At 42.7% G+C, this 21,291-nt stretch overlaps 1 protein-coding gene across 2 annotated transcripts in view; it reads left to right on the forward strand.

Moving 5' to 3' along the window:
• The window catches only part of GRM4 (glutamate metabotropic receptor 4), a 281,111-nt gene that overhangs the window by 232,218 nt on the left and 27,602 nt on the right, over positions 1-21,291 (forward strand). For both annotated transcript variants that reach the window (XM_074311244.1, XM_074311243.1), the window contains exons 6-8: positions 4,485-4,685; positions 5,524-5,660; positions 10,086-11,021. In XM_074311244.1, the coding sequence (XP_074167345.1) occupies positions 4,485-4,685; positions 5,524-5,660; positions 10,086-11,021 (1,274 nt within the window). The remainder of the gene's footprint in view (positions 1-4,484; positions 4,686-5,523; positions 5,661-10,085; positions 11,022-21,291) is intronic.

Here is a 21,291-nt window from a genome sequence, read left to right on the forward strand (position 1 = left end):
GAGAATCAGGAGCAAGAAGATAAATGTATAGAACAAAATTAGAGAGACCAGTGCTTCATGTTATTTATTTGCTGATTTTATGGCTTATAGGTAGGTCTGAGAGATAGTGGATATACTAGTGTCTCAGGAACTTTCTTGTCACTAACTAATAAATTGTCTATTGTCAGCAATGTTTGTATTACTCTACTATAGTATTCCCAAGTCCAGGAGACTTTAGAATCATTGATAGATTATTAGAACAATAGCACTCTAAGGTTGGGGGATCTCAGGATTATTGCTATATTTCCCCTAGAAGCTATACCCTATCACTGACCCTCAAAGAGTTTATATTCTAAAGGGATGAGAATAATAGTGGTGCTGTGGGTAGACTGCAGGGCTTGGACTCAAAAGGCTCATCTTCCTTTGTTCAAATCTGGCTTCAGACATTTACTGGCTGTGTGAACCTGGACAAGTCGTTTCACTCTGTTTGCCTCCGTTTCCTCCTCTGTAAAATGGGCTGAAGAAAGAAATGGCAAATTATTCCATTATCTTTGCCAAGAAAACCACAAATGGAGCCATAAGGAGCCAGAGATAGCTGAAATGAGACTGAACAGCAAAGGTCGTATTACTAATGGCAGGAAGACTAATAGAGCTTTCTGTTCACTCAAAATCCCCAGGAGGTTTTCACATTTCACTTCCTTGATTTGTGCTTGTGGAAGCACCTGGAGGCCAATGGTACCCTCTTTCTAGGGTGCCTAGAGAATCTAGGCTTCTTTTTTGTTCAACTCCTAAACCTTCACTGGGGATGAGACCCTTGGCACTCTGGGAACTAATCTGTGTCCTTGAAACCCAGAGCCTGTGTCCTGTCGTCCTCGCTGTTGAGTCTGCCACAGGGGGCCTCGCCTCCACCTTAATTACCAGTGTGCTACGTTAATTGGTGTCTTTTGCTAAATGATTAACATATTTCTGAAGCCATCAAGAGGGGTTATGACAGAGAAAGGCAGGCAGCTGTCTTGGGTAATTACTGTGTCTGCCCAGCCAGTCCTCTGCCAGGCCTGGAAGGAGGGGAACTTATAACTGTAATGAAGGGGAGCATAGCTATGGTGAAAAGGGTAGGGACACGGGGATTTGGGGGGCAGGAAATTAGAAGAATATTTGAGCAAAGATACTTGATTTCTTGACTTCTGGGCACATGGAAAAGAGACATAGACCTGCAGAGCCAAACAGGATATTAGGGACTGTCATTTGACAAGTGAGGAAGCTGAGATACAGAGGGAGAAAATCTAAGAGCATTCAGGGAATTAGTAACAAAACTGAGACTTGAACCCAGGTCTTCTGACTTCCAGTCCAGGACTCCTTCCAAAGCACTATTTGAAAGAACAGTGCCTAGCACATAGTAGGTGCTTGATGGTTGTTTATTAATTGATACCTCTGATTATATTCAATTGGGAGGCAGATTTTGAGTTTGGCCCTGGGGTTACAGAGACAAAATTTTAATCATCCCTTCCTTCAAGGAGTTTATATTCTATGGAATACTGGGAGACAACACGTATACATATAAGTACAAACAGATGTAGGACGATCAGACTTCAACAAAACTGAAGGTCAGAATGGATAAAGATCAAGTGAAATGTAAAAGGGAGGTCCTTTCAGATGTGTAATAGAAGTATTCCAAGAGCCCCTTAGCAGGGGTTCAAGGCTTGAGTAGCTCAGCTTCTAAGCAAAGGCCGGGGGCACAGATTGCCTTCATATGTTTGGTCCCTAGACACTGATCTGCATAAGATCCCATGAATCTGGGAATTTAACCTGTCGGTCACCATAAATAAAGTTAGATTTCCTTACTGAGGGAACCATACTCTGAATAGGGAGGAACTGACAAATTGAAGAGGCTGCTTCTTGCACAGAAGAACTGAGACCACCAGGGTGTCAGAGAGGAGGGACGCCTGCCAATCCTAGGTTGTGAGTCACTGCCCTTGGTGAAAGAGCTGAAAAGAGTGCAATATATTCAGCTCAGTCAGAGACTAAAAGTGGTAAAGAATACAGCTGTGCAGGGAAGATGCCCTGTGCCCCAAAGCAGCCAGCCCAGCTTAAGAGAGAAGCTCCCTGTACCCAACCTGAGGACTCTTCTAAGGGAGACAGGAGCATTTTTACCTTACCATTATTGTGCTGGAAATTCATGTTCTTTCTTTTCTCTAAGACTGTGTGTCTTTGTGGGAGAGGCTGGCTCAGATATCTAGAGGGAAATGCTTGATTACTTTCTTTCTATTCCATTTTATTAATGTCTAATATAAGCACTTAATTGAATCTACTAACTGATTGTTAATGGGAAGTACATAGGGGGAGCTTATGAGCTACAGTACTAGGAGTAGTGACTTAGAGGATTATTCTTTGAACTTGAACTTGAGATAACAGCCTCCTCTGTGGGGCTCCAGCCTCACTTTGTGAATTCAAGTTCAGTTTGGATGTTCCTGGAAGAGTTGCTATATAAAATATGTTAAATACTAATAATAATATTATTAATAATAAATGGATTAAATATATTAAATATATCAATATAATTAAATTATAACAATATGATATCAATATAATTAACACATAGCACATTAATTATTAAATGTAACAATATAATATTAAGTTAAATAACAATATAATATAAATATAATAATAGCAATGATAGTAAATCTTTGGGGATTATATATATTATATGTAAATATAATATCTAACATGTAACATAGTAAATATAACAAATATAATAAAAAGTAACAATAACAAAATTCATACAATACTTTAAGGTTTGCAAAGTGCTTTGCATATATTTTCTTGTTTGATACTCACAATCCCATAAGATAGGTACTCTTGTTATCCCCATTTTACAAATGTAGAAAATGAATGAATGAATAAGCATTTATTGAGTGTTATCCTGTGCCAAGCATTGTGCTGACAGCTGGGGATACACACATAACAAAGCAAAACCAGCAAATTTTAGATTTAGATTCTAGCGAAGGGGTATAATACGCAAAATGGTGGCCGGTATGTATATTTTGGTCCAGAAAATTATAGGAATGGTAAATTTGAGCCATAAGAGAGTAGATTGACACATGTTTACCAGGAGCAATGTCAGAATTGATAAATCATAGTTTCCAACTGGAAAAGGGAGTAAAGAGGAGTTGAGAACACACTCTTAGAGACAAGGTGACTAGAGGAAAGGTGACCACAGATTTAGGGAATACAATTAAACATAGATGGGCCTTGAAGAAAATAGTGGGCCAGATAAGGCACACACCTATTAGGACAATGTGGTGCCAAATTGGAATTGGAGTTTGAGAAATATCAAATGTCTTTTCCAGGTTCCTACATCTAGTAAGTGTCTAAGGCAGGATTAGAATTGGACCTTCTTGATGCTAATCACTATACCATCCTGCCTTCTCTCACTAAATATAAAGTAACTTCCCTTGCAGTTCAAGTGGAGAAAAATGAAAGACCTTGTTTTATTTTTATTTTTTATATATTTTTAAAAAGTTTTATTTTTTTTGACAGTATATATGCATGAGTAATTTTTTTACAACATTATCCCTTGTATTCATTTTTCCAGATTTTCCCCTCCCTCTCTCTACTCCCTCCCCTAGATGACAGGCAATCCCATACATTTTACATGTGTTACAGTATAACCTAGATACAATATATGTGTGTAAATCCAATTTTCTTGTTGCACGTTAAGAATTGGATTCTGAAGGTATAAGTAACCTGGGTAGATAGACAGTAGTGCTAACAGTTTACATTCACTTCCCAGGGTTCCTTCTCTGGGTGTAGTTGTTTCTGTCCATCATTGATCAGCTGGAAGTGAGTTGGATCTTGAAAGACCTTGTTTTAGAAGATGGTGTTTGAGCTGGACATTGAAGGAAACTAGGCATTCTCTGAAGTAGGGATAAGGAAAGAGTGAAATCCAGGCAGTAGGATAAAAAGTATAATGTTATGTGTAAAGGGCACAGAGTTAGGAATGCAGAATAAAGTTTGTAAAGGACTTGAAATGTTAAAAGAGTGAGTTTTAATTGAGAACAATCTTTTCTGAATGGAAGAAGGTAGAATACAGGGCTTTCCTTCTCTTTACATTGTCCTGTGGTGACAGGACTGCATTAGAATCAGTGCCCTGGGCTATTTTCCCAAAATTCAAAGCGCTTGGGAGACAGCATGTAGGGAATCCGTTCTGTTCCTTGCTTCTTTACCTAGTACTTGGAAGTGGAGGAGGATCCTCAGTTGGGAGCCTGGGAATCTGGGGAGTCTTATCTCAACTCCATTGTTAAAACCTTCCAGATGAGAAACAATTGAGAAAGCCATTTCTGCCTCGCTGAGGCTCAGTTTTCCTTTATTTTATTTTATTTTTTTAAAGAGAGAATTAGACTAGAATCTATCCTAACCCTCTAAGAACGAGATCGGTGGGGGGTAGGGAAGTGAGTGTGGGGATTCCTGGGGTCTCAGCTGGGATCCCCTGGATGACTGTGTTCCAGATCGAGAGCGCATTGGGCAGGACTCATCCTATGAGCAGGAAGGGAAGGTGCAGTTTGTGATCGATGCTGTCTACGCCATGGGCCACGCTCTGCATGCTATGCACCGAGACCTGTGCCCTGGAAGGGTGGGGCTGTGCCCCCGCATGGACCCCGTGGATGGTGTGGAGCTGCTTAAATACATTCGCAACGTTAATTTCTCAGGTGAGGCTGACCCATCTGGGCTGAGGTGGGGGCTGGATGGGAGCAGGGGAGTGGGGCCTTTAGGATGGGGATGGGGACACCTGGCAGAAGGTGAGACCTCAGGTGAAAAGGACAAGCCCTGTTACCAGCTTAGGCAGCTAGCTAAAGGAGCTCCTGGAGATCCTTAGAACGTACCGAGTGAGTCTGAGGAAATGAGCTCTGTACATCCATCCAGCTCCAGCCTCCCTCCTTTCTTCCTTGAGCTCCTCTCCCCCACCCCCTTCACACACAACTGAATGTCAGGAGGTGTCAAAGCCAATCACTACAGGTGCCCATCAAATGCAATAAACTGTGAGACAAGATTGGAGCAGCCTGAAGATAGCCATCCAACTTTTCCTGGGCTTGTGGGGATGGGGTGGGAAAAGGATTCCATTAAACCTTAATGAGGAACTCTTTCCAAATGTTCCCGTGTTTTCCTCGGATAGGAGGTTCCCAAACTCCCTAGAGTTTAGAGAGGCTTCTGGACTGGGCCTTTCCAGTGGGTGGGTGGAGTGCTCTCTGGTCTGTTCCTTGAGAAGTGCTGTGGGGCAGCAACACATGAAGTCTAAAAACCTGGGTCCAAATCTCAGCCTTGCCACTCACTACCTATTTATCCTTGAGCAAAGCATTTCTCCAAGCCTTGCTTTCTTCATCTGTGACATGAGAGTTTTCAGGTATCGATCAAGCCGTAGGAATTCAAGAAACATGAACCAGTACTCCCCAACCCAGTCTCAGCCCAGAATCTAAGCATGGGCCCACCCAATACTGCTTCCCCCGTACCACTGGCTCAGACTCCAACAATGCCCTTCCATTTCCCCAGGCATTGCTGGGACCCCAGTCACTTTCAATGAGAACGGAGATGCCCCTGGCCGCTATGACATCTATCAGTATCAGATCCGGAATGCCACCCCTGAATATAGAGTCATCGGCTCCTGGACAGATCACCTGCACCTCAAAGTAAGAGATATGGGATGGGCCTGGTAGGGTGGCAAGGAGGGACTCTATGCTCTATGAAGGAACAGCAGGGTGGCTCCTGGCTCCTTAGCCGGGTGTGTCCTCATCTATACAAAGGACTGCCCCAGGAGGAAAATGAATGCCTACATAGCTGAATCCCAGCCCCTTTTCATGAAGCTTTTTAAAAACATTCCCTAAGAAACACTTCTAGATCTCTTGGGGAAACCCTCCCTGGGTTTCCATTCCAGTTCAGCCATCAGCTTGTATAACTATAGGCAAGTCACTTCCCATTTCTAGGGTGGAATCAATCAGTCAGTTAGGTCTGACTCTTCATGATCCCACTTAGGGTTTTCTTGGCAAAGACACTGGAGAATTTGCCATTTCCTTTTCCAGCTCATTTTCCAGTAGAGGAAACTGAGGCAAACAGGATACAGTGACCATCTAGGGTCATGCAACTAGTTAGTGTCTGAGGCTAGATTTCAGGATGAGGAGTCATCCTCTCTCCAGACCTGGCCTCCTATCCACTGTGCCACCTAGTTAAAGTCTCTTCTAGTTTTAAGATATGCTAAAAAAAAATACCTTCCCTGTCTTAGCCGTTGCTAATCCCTTCCTATGCTCTGTGGTATGAAAATCCTCTCTGCCCCTTCCTTTTCCTCCTCATCTTCCTTACTCTTCTTCCTGATCTGGAGAGATCTCTTCACTTAATCCAGTCAAAACACGGTGTGGATTGAAAAACAAACAGAGCAACTCAAAGTTTCACCAGAAACGGGAGAGACTAAGTTAACTGATAACGATAATAATAATTACTGACATTTATATAGGTTGTCTCCAAAAGTCTCAGTGCAGATTTAAACTTAAATCTGCTGTAAGACTTTTAGGAACATTCAATATAGTGCTTTCAGACTTACAAAGTCTTTTTACACACATGATCTCATTTAATCCTCACACAGGCCTAGAAGATATATGCATTGATGAGCTATTTACATTTATTAATTTCTTTAGCTTGAGAAGGGGGGTGTCAGTCTCCTTAAACCGATTTCCTTCTTTTCTTCCCTTTCCTGTTCTAGTTGAGAATGGGATGAGTGGGAACCTGTCACTTATTTCTAACCCCTCTTTGTCCTTGGGTATGTTCAAGTGTTGTTCATTAAAGATGAAAGGATTAGAGGTGGAGAAATTAGCTTAGGTCTTGTGCACAACACTCCTTATGTCCCATCAAGCTTCAACAGGCTCAGGGATGTTTCTTTTTTTGACCTAGCTCTGTCGCTGTCAACCCAGACCTGAGCATACACTTTGCTTTTTTCTCACCCACAGGGTGAAATTGTAAAGTTAGCAAACATTTTCCCCCTTAAAAGTCCCACTTTTATAATTCTGCCTGATCTTCCTTGCCTTTGCAGCCTATAGTCTCTACTCAGGAGAAAAAACAAATAGACTAATTTTATTAAACATGAGATACAAGTAATGTAATGAGCTTGGAAAGATAAGCTTGGAGTCCCAAATAGGCAACTTGTATTATATCCTAGAACCAATAGGGAGTCACTGTCTTGAGCAGAAGAATGATGCTGTCAGACTTACATCACAGAAATATAAATTTGGGCAGCAGGGTGGAGAATAGATTGAAGAGAGAAGAAGCCACGTGAAGGGAGACCAGTTAGGAGAATGTTCATAATTTAGCCAAGAGATGATAAGATGATAGGAGATAATGACTCAAATTAATTGTTGAGTTGTGAGTAGAGAGAAGGGGGAATAGTTGGGAGAATTGCTGGAGGGATAATTGACAGGACTTGTGGACTGGTTGGATAGAAGCAGTGAGTGATAATGAAGAGGGCACAGATACATTTGCATGCCTGGAAGGATGATAGTGCTCTTGACAAAAATTAAGAAGGGTGGGTTTTAGAGGGGAGAAAATTAGTTTTGTTTTGCACATATTGAATTGGAGGTCACTATGAGACATATTGAATTGGAAGTCACTATGGGACATCTAGCTTGGATTGGACCTACAATCAGAAAGAAGTGAATTTAAATCTGGTCTCATGCACTAGCTGGATGATCCTAGGGAAGTCACTTACTCTATGTCTGCCTCAGTTTCCTCAACCATAAATGGAGATAATAATAGTATCTATGTCTCAAGGTTGCTGGGAGGCTAAAATAATATTTGTAAAGTCCTTTGTAAGCCCTGAAGCACTATATAAATGCTAGTTATTTATTATTATTATCTAGATGGAAATGTAATGTACAGAGGAAAACAAACTAGCATTAGAGTCAGTATTTGATTGTGACATTGTACGAGTCTCCTTCTAAATCTATGATACTGGGGTCTCCTTACTCTCCAATAAAGCCTTATTTCTTCAGGAAAGAATCTGATAACCTGATTCCCATTGAGGTTTGAAGGATGGATTGCTTAATGTGTGGCCTCTTCCATTCCAGGAAGATTTGTATTTTAGAAGGAGTATAAAACCAAATAAATGAAGTTCTTATGGTCAGTTGAAGTTTAGTTTAGAATTTCAGGTATCAAGGTGTGGCAAGGATGGCAAAGAACAGGAGACTTTGGAATCAGAGTGGGTCCTTCTTTTACCAGGGCTATGATCGGGTAGTGGATCATGGATGGGGTCATCTAACAGGCTGATGACAATAAAAAAAAGGATGGAATAATTGGTTACAGAATCAGGATTCAGAGTTGAGATTCGTGGGTTCTATTCCCCACTTTTCTTAAGACTCACTACAAAGCCCAGATGGATGATTTCAACTTTGGATTTCCTTTTTTTTTTTTTTTTTTCCCTGAGAAATGGGGACTAGGAAGCAAAATTCAAGATGGGATCTGCCAGGTGCTTAGAACTCTTCCCTCCCTCCTAAGTTTCTATAGACCTGGTTCTTATCTCAAAATATCATCTCCTCTCAAAAGAAAGGAAGCCTGGAGGGAGCGGGTAGGAGTTGGGAGAGGGCACTATATTGGTAAGCTAGGAAGAGTCAGGCTGTGACATCATTAGTACCCTGGGAAATCCTCTCCCCACACTTTAACTCATCGATTGTCTTCTTTCTCCCTCAATTCTGTGTTCTTAGCTTTTCCAGGGACTCCCCTATATTTTCTCTTCCTGGAAGAGGCAAAATAGTTCAATACTCAGCAAGGAGCTAGGGGACCCGGGTTTTAGTTCCAACTTTCCCAGTACGACCTTTGGCAAATTATTTCATATTCCTGGGCTTTAGCTGCTTCCTCTGTAAGACAAGGAGAATAATATAAAAGAGGGACAATAATGGCTGCCTTGCCTGAAGACTGGAAGTGGAACTGACTAGATGCTCCATTGGGCACCCATGATTCCAGGACCTCTGGCACTATAATTGTTACTATTATGTTCCCCATCCTTTAAAAAACGTGGATTTGCAAGATGACTTCTAAGGAAGCTATTTCCTAGGCACCTTGGCTGAAATTCAGATAGATCTTACCACGTGGTGATTGGGGGGTCTCATGGCATGATTCCATGACATTTCCAGGTGGGCCTAACTGAGAACGAGTGCAGATTAAGATCTAATTAATTATGTTTTTTCCCCAAAAATTCATTTAAAAAGTGAAAATGCCAACACAGAACAGCGGATAACTTCCGATGACTATTTGTGAGAAATATGTGGCCTAATTATTGGATCTTATAGGTTAAAGCCTCTAAATAAGTTAATAATATTAATAGCTACTATTTATGTAGTGCCTATAATGTACCAGATACTGTGTTAGGAGCATTACCGTTATTATCTCATTTGATCTTCATCACAGCTTCTGGGGGTAAGTACTATTCCCACTTTGCAGATGAAGAAACTGAAGCAAACAAAAGGCCCGGTACTCAGTCTTCTTGAGTCTAAGCCTGGTGCTCTCCCTACTGTGCTAACTCTGGAAAGGGAGCCGGAGTCATGCCGTTTCTAAGCGTAAGGATGAATGCAAAGAAAACTTCAGATTCATAGGTCTGGGCGTCCCACTGGCTTAGAAAAACATTTACTTAGATGTTTGGAGAGCACTTCGGAGTCCATTGATGGTAGGAACTCCTGCTCACGCCGGTATAAATCGGTGTCTTAGTCTTAGGGAGAAGCCTGAGTCACCGGGGAGCTAAGTGACTCGTTCAGGGTCACACACGGGATCTGAGCGCTGCTCTCCTTCGCTGGTTCTCCGTCCACGTGCCCGCTGCCGCAGTTTTCAGTAAGGGTTGTAGGAATGCAGACACCTGAGCACAAATCAGCGCTCCGTGAGCTTTCCTTGCTCTGCTTAAATGGAGTGGCGCATAGGGCGGTGGGCGGAGGCCTGATGGGGGCCACTTACTAATGCTGGATGCTCCGAGCCCCTTCCTTTCCCCGCGTTTTGGTTGTTCCCTCTGTAAGTGACCAGCTGGACGAGAGGGCCTCAGACTCCTCCCGGTTCTAACGTTCTGTGCTTCTCTGCCCCGTTGTTAGATGGAGCGCATTCACTGGCCGGGCGGGGGGCAGCAGCTCCCCAGCTCCATCTGCAGCCTGCCCTGCCAGCCGGGGGAGCGGAAGAAGACGGTGAAGGGCATCCCGTGCTGCTGGCATTGCGAGCCGTGCACAGGCTACCAGTATCAGCAGGACCGCTACACCTGCAAGACCTGCCCGTACAACATGCGCCCCACCGAGAACCGCACGGGCTGCCAGCCCATCCCCATCATCAAGCTGGAGTGGGGCTCGCCCTGGGCGGTGCTCCCGCTCTTCCTGGCCGTGGTGGGCATCGTGGCCACGCTCTTCGTGGTGGTCACTTTTGTGCGCTACAACGACACGCCCATCGTCAAGGCCTCGGGCCGCGAGCTGAGCTACGTGTTGCTGGCCGGCATCTTCCTCTGCTACGCCACCACCTTCCTCATGATCGCCGAGCCGGACCTGGGGACCTGCTCGCTGCGCAGGGTCTTCCTGGGGCTGGGGATGAGCATCAGCTACGCGGCTCTGCTCACCAAGACCAACCGCATCTACCGCATCTTTGAGCAGGGCAAGCGGTCGGTGAGCGCGCCCCGCTTCATCAGCCCCGCCTCGCAGCTGGCCATCACCTTCAGCCTCATTTCCCTGCAGCTGCTGGGCATCTGTGTGTGGTTTGTGGTGGACCCCTCACACTCCGTGGTGGACTTCCAGGACCAGCGGACGCTGGACCCCCGGTTCGCGCGGGGAGTCCTCAAGTGCGACATCTCGGACCTGTCACTCATCTGCCTGCTGGGCTACAGCATGCTGCTCATGGTCACCTGCACGGTCTACGCCATCAAGACCCGCGGCGTGCCCGAGACCTTCAACGAGGCCAAGCCCATCGGCTTCACCATGTACACCACCTGCATCGTGTGGCTCGCCTTCATCCCCATCTTCTTTGGGACCTCGCAGTCAGCTGACAAGGTGAGCGGGGGGTGGGGTCCGGGGGAGGAGCTGGGGGCCGTGAGGTGGGCGGGAGAGAGAGGGGGTCCGGGAGAGAGGACAGAGACTGGTTCGTGCTTCAGGAGCTCTCTTTTAGCTTCTGCGCCTGCCTCTCCTAGCATTTAACTTTCCCCTTCACTTCGAGCTTTTCCTTATTCTTTATTTTCTGTCTTTTTAACTTTCATTTCTTGTCTGGCTGCATCCGTGCATCTTTTTGCCTCTTTTAGCCTTGATTTCTACTTCCTAATTTCTTATCTTTCTCTCCTAGTTTCCTTTCCCCTTCTTTTTAATCTCTTCATTTACCCTACTTTCTCTCCTTTTCTCCTTCCTGCTCCCTTCATTTCTTCCTTTTTGCCTTTTCCTTTCTCCCTTCTTCTTTTTTCTCTTTGTATCTTTCTTTGTCCTTTATTTCCCTCCCTTTGTCCATGTCTTTTTTTTATCCTCAGTTATCTACTTCCTTCTTCCCTTCCCTTCTCTTTCCCTTTCCCTTTCTTTTTTCCCTTCCCTTCCCTTCCCTGTTTCTTCTTTTCACTTTCCCTGTTTCTTCTTTTCACCCTCTCTTTCCATCCATCTCTTTTTCTTTAACAGAAAGAGGACCAGAATTGATTCTCAATGATACTTCTATTGAAATATGGTTTCCTCAGAGGAATCCATGGAACAGGGACCAGAGATAAATCCTAGCGCATCTTTCCTGCACACTTCCCTCTCCCCTTGCTTTATGTCCCGTTAGGAGTATCACAGATTTTTGTGGGACTTAACAACTGTCTAAGATGCTTAGAGCCCACTGACCTGGACTGAGGTACCAAGTCACCAGGTGCCCCTTCACTCCAAGGTCATCATTCCTCAGGACAGTGGCACTGGGAACTGAAATGAATACAGACATATGGAGGGAGGCCCAAGGTGCTTCTGTAGCCCTGTTTTAGCAAAAGCAGAAAATTAGGGAAATAACTATGCAACGAGACAGCCTGCGACACAAGCCTAGAGCCTCACTGATCTACTCTATCCTCTGGGCCTTATTTTTAATGAGCTTTGTCTGGGTGCTTTCACCATCTATAGAGCTCTGGGTTCAAAGGCTCTGACTTTGCTACTTACCTTGGATTTGGGACAACTCACTGGGTCTCAGGTTGCCTCACTAGAAAATGAAAGGGATTGGATTAGATGATTTCTCATGCTCTAAATTCTATGAATAAATACTTCTAAGACTTTGCTCTCATTATTCCTGTTTGCCAGCCAAGAGAGACTCATGTCCTCACCTTGCCCAAACAATCCCTTCCATTCTTCCTGTCTCTTCTGAGTGTCAAAGTAAAACAGTGAATATTTTACTATGTCATGACTCTGGGACATCCAAAAGAAGTATGAGGCAGTATCCCATTCTCAAGGAACTAATTGTCTATTGAGGGAAATAAGACTGATTTATTTTTATAAAAGCAGTCCTTTAAATATGATGGTACTGGAGAACAATTTAATAAAGTCTGTTACGTGGTCCTGAGTAAGGACTGTAGAGGTTTAAGAAAGGTCAAGATCTCCAAGGAGGAAACCTGGACGTGAGTAAGCTGGATAAAGGATGGGTGGAATTCGGACAGGTGAAGGTGAGGGGAAACAATGGTATGAGTGAATACAAGAAGGCTGGACAGAGTGTAAAGTCCTCTGAGCGGAAGAGAAGAAGCAGCATTGAAAAGAGACTTGGACTCAGATTGGGAAATGCTAGAATCTAGAATGTTGTTTCTGGTGGCATCACCTCTATGACCTGAGCAAATCATTTCCCCTTCCACCCAGATGGATTAGAGTGTTAGAACTATAGATTGCAGTAATTGGCCCAAGGTCAGAGATGATATTTGACTCTAGGTTTTCTAACTCCAGGTTTAAGGCTTTTTATTAAAAAAAAAACAACTTTTGTTTTTTCCTTTGTTTCCAAATATCCTTTCATCCTGTCCTACCTTCTACCAAATCATCCTTGTACAAAGAATACAAAGGGAAGTCATTTAGCAAAGCTAACCAACACTTGCCAGCGCTACTTGGGAAATGGGGAAGGGGAAGAGAACTGAAGGGCATGGAGGCAGGGTGCTGATTAGGCATTCTAGGAATGCCTCCTCTTGGGACATAGAGTTAATGCTCCTCCCCTTTGTTTCCTATGTCCAATAAGACAAATGGGGAAGTAAGTGTGATTGCTGGGAGTTTTGGACCTTTTTTGGGGGGCTTATAAGCTAAATCTGGACAAGGTGCCAGAGGATGGGCAGATCAAGAATTCCTGTGACATACTGAGCTTAGGAAGGGGCCAGAATCTCAGTGGTAGGAAGCAGGTAAAACAATAAGGTTTGTCCTGCACATTTTCATAACTTGAGCAGGGCCAGGGATGTCACTCGGCTGGGTTATCCTTAGGTAGAGAGTGGTGCCAGAGATTTGATCCTCTACAGGAGACATATATGGACCAAACATGGCTTCCTTTTCCCCAGACACTTTGAATCTTTTCATGGCCAGTGCTTAATGCTGAATCAACTCCACCAAAGTAGAAGTGGTTGCTATTCAGAGTGGGTCCCTTTGGTTGATGATAAAAACATGCAAAGCTTGGATCCTAATATTTTACTCAAACTAAGACTTGAAAGAAAAATCTCCATAGTGAAGAGACTGAGCCATTATAACTGCTATATAGAGCACTTCAGAGAAGACAGACCAAGGGTCACTGTATCCAGCCTAGTACAGTGTTTTGCACCCATAATTCTCAACCTCTTCAAAGAAGGCAAGGAGTTCTTGGGTGCTTGGAATTATAGGTCAGGTAGGTGGTAGAGTGGATAGAGCCTGGAGTCAAGAAGATTTGAGTTCAAATCTGGCCTCAGATAACTTACTAATTGTATGACTCTGGGCAAGTCATTAACCCTGCATGTCTCATTTGAAAAATGAGCTGGAGAAGGAAATGGCAAACCACAGTAGTATCTTTTGTCAAGAAAACCCTACGTGGGATTATAAAGAGTTGGCCATGGCTGATACTTCTGAACAACAAACAACTTGGGCATTATAGTTACATGTCATTCATTTTCTTCTTCTTTGTTGTTACTCTTTCCATTCATATCGTTGTAGCTACATGTATCATAGTTCTCCTTGTTTTACTCTGCATCAGTTGATATAAATCTTCCCTGCTTCTTAAAATTGTTTACATTCACAATTTCTTATTGTACAAAAATTTTCTATTACATTCACATACCAGAATTTGTTTAGCTATCTCCCGATCAATGGTCATTGACTTAAAATTTTTTTATTATATCTTTTTATTTACAAACCATATGCATGGGTAATTTTTTTCCAGCATTGACCCTTGCAAAACCTTCTGTTCCAAATTTTCCCCTCCTTCACCCCACCTTCTCCTCTAGATGGCAAGTAGTCCAATACATGTTAAATATGTTAAATTGTAAGTTAAATCCAATATATGTATCTATATATATATCTATACAGTTATCTTGCTGTACAAGAAAAATCGAATCTAGAAAGAAAAAACCTGGGAAGGAAAACAAAAATGCAAGCAAATAATAACAAAATAGCAAAGCAAAGCAAAAAATAACAAAAAAGAATGAAAATGCTGTATTGTGGTCTATACCCATTTCCCATACTCCTCTCTCTGCCCAGATTTATTTTCCTCTAATACAAACTCTAAGAGACAGTATTTACCTTTCCTTAAGAATTTCCCACTTTCAGCCCAGAAAACAATTTCTCTTTATTGGTGAAAATCACATCTAGAACAAAATTTCCATCTTGGAGACCATATAGAGACCCATTTTATGGAAAAGGTTACTGAAGTCCAGCCTCATAGAAGTCATAGATAGTAGGTGACACAACCAATTCCAAATCTGGTTTTCAAAGTCCCCCTTCCTGTGACCCCTCCTCTGTCACGCAAAATCCTCCTCTGTGACTTTCCTGCTTTTCTTTTTCATTCCATAATGCAGTCAGGGACCTCTCCTAGCAAAGACTCCCAGGCTCACTTTCCAGGAGTTCTTAATTTGGCAATGATGAGGAATAGAAAGGGAAGAGATTTACTAGGAAGTGGCTGCAAAGAGATCATTCTCAGCTAAAATTCCTTTTCCCTCCTCACCTGTTTGCCTGCTGAGGGTGATAAAGATGGAGTGGGATTCTGACAGAAGTATGTTATACAGTAAATTTTATTCTACCTCAGGTTTCCCATCCTGGGATAATTTAGGGCTGCCAAGCTCTGTGGCTGATAGTTTGCCTCAGCCCAGTTGGGCTTTCTCACCAAAGGCTCCAGGGGTTCCCTCGGGTCATTGTGCAAACAGATGAAAATTCAAAAGATAGGACTTATTTCCCTAGGAGTTCTCCAGAAGACTTTCCTCTCCCAAAGATTCCTCCCACCCCCACTTCTAGCTCTGGGAGCCATCTTTCTCCAGCCGTAGGCTCAGTCACTGTGGAGGTTGAAGCATACCGTTCTTCTCTTCAAGCTCTTCCTCCTCCTCCATGAAGCTCCCAACCCCTGAGGTGTTCTCTCTTCTCTGCTCTCTTATAGCACTTATGGTCTGTGACTATTACCATACAATCGCTTGGTATTTTATATAAAAATTATATAGGATTCTGTGTGCATATTTATCGACTTTGTGATCACGAGCAGATAACATATCTTTAGTTTTCTTATCTGTAAAATAAGGGTAGTAATGACCTTTGAGAGGCAGTGTGCAGGAGTTGGAGTCAGGAAGATAAGGATTCCTCTTATAGTTACTTGTTACATGACTCTATTTAACATCTCTGTGCCTCAATTTCCTCAACTGTAAAAGGAGGAGGTTGAACTCAATGGGCTTCAAAGTCCCTTCCAGATCTAAATTGATGCTCTTACGAACATTTGTACTACCTGTTCCACAGGGTAAGTATGAGAAAAGGTCTTGAGAAATGTGTGTTGTCATGGTATATATTTTATGTCTTCAAATAGGTTGTAAATTCTTCTATCAAAGAGGGAATGACAGAGACTGGGTCTGTGTCTGTGTCCCCCACAGTGCCTGGGGACGGGACTAAACAAAGAGCAGGTGCTTAATAAATACCTGTCAGCAGAATGGAGGAAAAATAGGTGGGTGGGGGAAGGGTGCAAACAGTCCCATAGACCAGAGTGAGGTGTTGGGAAAGAACTTTGCAGGGGAAATACTAGCCTTTTGGGTGGGTTAGGGAGGAAGACTGTAGGCAGCCCCCCTCCTTCCATGGGAAGTGAGGAGAGGCAGGGAAGGCTTTTTAATCAGACTCATCTGACCTAAAATGAGTTAGGGAGAATCCGCCTGGAAACAGCAGGGATAGAATGAATGTCTTAGATGAGGATATACAGCTTCCTTAGGAAGTAATATGGGAAATTGCTGAACCTTCAATCTTTCCTTTCTCTTTTCTCTTCTCTTCCTCCTCTTCTTCATCTTCTCCCTTTCCTCCTTGGGGCCATCTAGCTTAGCCTGCTCTTTTTGCAGATAAGGAAACTGAGGCCCAGAGAGAGGAAGTGACTTGCCCAAAATCACACAGTGTGAAGGGCAGGATTTGAAATCAAGTCTTCTGACTCCAGAGTCAATATTCTTTCCACAGTATGAGGGAGCATCAAATGAGATTTTTATATGTTACATACACACACACTCACCCCTACACATATGCATACAAACATACAACATATATAATATATACATACACACATGTATATATATTTAAAGTGCTTTTCAAGTTTTTTATTAGTTATTATTATAATAAAGCACCTACTATGTGCCAGGTACTGTGCTAAGTTCTGAGTAGTCTCTGCCTTCAAAGAGCTGACACGCTACTAGTAGGAAACAACTTGTATACTGATAAATAAATGCAAAATATATAATAATAATAATTATGAGATAACATTTATCTAGTACTATTACTAGTAATTAACATTTATATAGGGGGTACTAGGTGCCAGGCACTGTGCTAAGTGCTTCACCTATATTATCTTGCTTAATGCTCAGAACAATGGGAGGTACTGCTATTATAATTTCCATTTTACTACTATCCTCTCCCACTACAACTAGTATTATTACTACTTCTGCTACTGTTACTACCTCTACTACTTGTTAATATTAAACCTGTAAACTGTAAATATAAAATTAAAAATAAAAGTTCTTACGTGCCAGGATTTGTGCTAAGCTCTTCACAAATATTAGGTGCTGTAATGCTTCATATTTTATAGATGAGGAAACTGAGGCAAACAGGTGACTTGTCCGGCACCACACATCTAGTAAGTGTCCGAGGCTTCACTTGAACTCAGGTCTTCCCGACTCCAGGCGTGGCATTCTATCCACAGAATCACCTTTTTAGGGGATGAAAAACAACCTTACAATCAGGAGGGTCAGAAAAGGCCACATATAGGTGGTGATACTTGAGATAAACCATGGAAAAAGCCTTAGGGATTTCAAGAAGCAGAGATGAGAAGAGCTTTCCAGGCAAAGGAGGGCAGCCAGTCCACAGATCTAGAGATGGGAGATGGAATCCTGGACTAGGAACATGTGGCCATTTTGGCTGGAACACAGTTTGTGAGCCCATGTGATCCTTGGGTAGTCCACGTGGTAGACTAATTGATGGATTGGCAACTTCTGCAGAGTGAGGATCCCTTTCAGCTGTGCAGATCAAAATTCAGTCATTCAGATAGTGAACAAACATTTATTTAGCACTTATTGTGTACTAGGAAGTATGCTAAGAAAGACAAAAAAAATCCATTCTTGCCCTTATCTTTTCATAAATAGTGTGCATATAGCAGAAGATTGGTAAATGTTTAGAATAAATTCTCTGAGTTGCCAAGAGTAGGATAACCATTCTTCAAGATGGATCTTTGAATTTCCAGTAGAGAGACAGGGATAGAAAGAGAGAGAGATGGGGAGAGAAACATACAGAGACAGAGATGGGGGAAAGAGTAAGAGAGATCCAGAGATGGGGGAAAGGATGAGAGAGGGAGGGGGGGAAGGGAAAAGGAGAAAAAAAGGGAGGGGGAGGGGAGAGAGGGAGAGAGAGAGACAGACACAGAGAGAACCAGAAGCCCTTTCACTCCAGCACCAGGTGTATTATATCAGAACTAAGAAGCTGGTGCTTCTCTGGGGATGAGTGGGATGGATTTCCCAGTATTAGCCTGGATTTCCAGGGCTTAATTCCCCAATCTTTCAGAATTACACTGAGCCAAGAATTTCTCAGTTTTGTGAGGTTAGGGTTCAGCCATGGGGTTAACTCTAAAGCTAGAGTTTATTTTCCCTAGGATTTACAGGTGCTGAGACTTTACACAACCACCAGAGCCACCCCAAGGACTGGTCAGTGGTGAGGGGACTTTACAGTGATGTATTGGGATCAGTTTCTTCCACCAATTCTTCTCTTTTGTAAAAGGAGGAAGTGGGGATTGGAGTAGATGGAATCTCAGGTACCTTCTAGCTCTTGTGTTCTGGGTGGGAGTCTGGGGTTCTACAATGTGAAGAAAAGATTTGTTCTCAGTACCTTATCTCTCAACCCCCCCCCCATCCCTCAGTGTTCCCTCAAGGCCCTTGACCCCATAACAATGCCTTTAGGCATGCCCTCCCTCTAAGCCGGGCATTTCCTCCTCAATATTATACCTTCCCAGTCCTTTCCAAGACTGGTTTTGGCAAAATTGTGAAAGAGGAACTCACTATAAACTCTTAGGCTTCTTGCTGAATAGGACTTTCAGGGGCATCTATTACAATCCCATCATTATATGGATAAAGAACCTGAGGTATTAAGCTTCTTATTAAGTGACTTGTTTAAGTTTATACAGACCAAGTGTCAAATTTGGGTTTCAAATCCAGATTCTCTGACTCTTTCCACTACATAGAACTGCAGTTTCTCTCGGACTCCCTGCCCTGCTTCCCCTTAACATCTCCAATTTGGGCTCCTATCTTATGAAAATCTACTTTCAGAAAAAGTCCTATTTTGGCTCAGTAGATGAAGCAGCTGACGGGGACTTGTTGCTTAGTCCTTTCATTCATGTCTGACTCTTTATGACCCCATATGAGGTTTTCTTGGCAAATATCCTAGAGTTGATGAGGGGATCCCCAAAACTCTCTAAAACTCCTCGAAGGACAGATTTTCCTTGAATCCTGGCCTCTGTAAAAGATCCTGAGATGGACACCACCCCCACTGATAACACTCACTACTGATTAAGCTTCCCATTGAATTAAAGATCAAGCCTAGAGACACTCACTTCTATTCAAATTCCAGCTCAAGCTGGCCAGCCCCCATCCAGAGCAAAAACCCCAGCTTGTAGCCAAGATTTCTATTATAAAAAGAGCCAATTTTAAACCCAGTCCTTGACGAGGACCTAACATGCCATGCTATGCATAGCAGCAAACCTCTGCCTGCTGGACTGATATTCTCTTTCAGCGTTACCCTCTCTTAACTCTCTCACCCAGGACTTTATACCTCTCTGTCGAGATTTCTTTGCTAGAAATTCTCTATCTCTCTGTCAGGACTCCTCCACTACTTTGCTCCCGTCGGGACCTTGCCATTAAGGAATATTCATGCACACCAATGCCAATAATAAACTTCCTTTTGCTAGTCTAGCTTTTCCGGTTCCTAAATTTATAAAGGACCTCTGTGCTGCCAGAAGGGGGTTCCCAGAACTCCCTGCCACGCTCTGAATCCTAAAGGGGATTTAGGGGAGTCAAACCTCATTCAAACTCCCTGACTCCCAGGATCCCTCATCTCATAATCTCATCAGAGTGATTTGATATTTCCTTCTTTAGTTCATTTTCCAGATGAGGAAGCTAAGGGGAAACAGGTTAAGTGACTGGTCCAGGATCACACAGCTATTGAACTCAGGTTTGAACTCGGGTCTTCCTGTCTTCAGGCCCAGTGCTCTAGTCACTGGCTGCCTAGACAATACTTAAATACATCTTCATTTTATAAAGGAAAGTAATTGAGGTCAAGAGAGAGAAAAAATATGGTCTAAGATCCACTGTAGCAAACTTCAAATCCAGTGCTTTTTCCTCTGCACCATCTGATAAACCTGTTGATGCTTAAGAATAAAGAAATGATTGGTAAGAATATTACATTTATTACATCTAAATGGGGAGATGTTAAGAGGACAAATCATTTATTTCACCCAAGCCAAAAAGAATGTAGCTTTCTTGATAGTATTCTAGGCACTTTGAAGCCAGGTTGGGGATGGGTTTGTGTTAAAAGGAACCTTCCTAAGGCGGTCAAATCATACCTGAGAGCTCTCTACTTTCAAGCATCACACTATGGCCTATGTCCCATGTCTCCAGGCTCTCTGCTAAATTTGACAGCTGAAACAGATTGGAGCAGGATTGAAGGAAATAGATTAATTTCATAGGGACCTTCTGAAGACAGTGCTTTGAGTCCAAAGGAATCTGAGAATCCTTGGGTATCATAGACAGAAAGACCATCTGGTGCAACCCTTTCATTTCCAAGAAAGGGACATGATTTACCCCATGCCCCATGAAAGTAATTCATGGCAAATATAGCATTTAACCTAGCTATTCTGACCCCCACAATCAGTATTCTTTCTTTTTTATATTGTTTTATTTTTTCTGGTTTTACATGTATAATAACTTTTTAAAAACACAATTTTTTTATGAATCATGTTAGGAGAGGAAAAACCGTGAGAGGAAAAAAAAAACAAAACAGAAAAAAGAGCACATAGCATGTGTTGATTTACAGTCAATCTCCATAGTTCTCTTTCTGGATGCAGATGACGTTTTCTATCCAAAGCTTATTAAGCCTGCCTTGGATCACTGAACCACTGAGAAGAACCAAGTCTTTCATAGTTGATCATCACACAGTTTTGCTGTTACTGTATACAATGTATTCCTGGTTCTGCTTGTTTCACTTAGCATCAGTTTTTGTAAATCTTTCCAGGCCTTCCTAAAATAAGTTTGTTCATAATTTTTTTATAAAACAATAATATTCTATATATATATATGTATATATAGTTCTATACATATAGAACTACAATATACTACAATTTACTCAACCATTCTCTAACTGATGGGCTACTCATTTTCCAATTCTTTGCCACTACACAAAGAGCTGCTACAAACATTTTGACACACATGGGTCCTTTCCCCTTTTATATGATTTCCTTGGGATACAGACCCACGGGTGGGTATTCTTTCTATGATAACACTAATCGCAGAGAGGAAGGCTTTCTGACCCACCCCATTTCTTAGTGTTTTCCAATCCTCCCCTTTTTTCCATTACCTTTGCATTCAGGAGGCAAAATGCCTTCTCCACAGGGTTCTGCGAAGGA

Source organism: Sminthopsis crassicaudata, chromosome 4, assembly GCF_048593235.1.
Source record: "Sminthopsis crassicaudata isolate SCR6 chromosome 4, ASM4859323v1, whole genome shotgun sequence".
In the NCBI taxonomy this organism is placed as follows: Eukaryota; Metazoa; Chordata; class Mammalia; order Dasyuromorphia; family Dasyuridae; genus Sminthopsis; species Sminthopsis crassicaudata.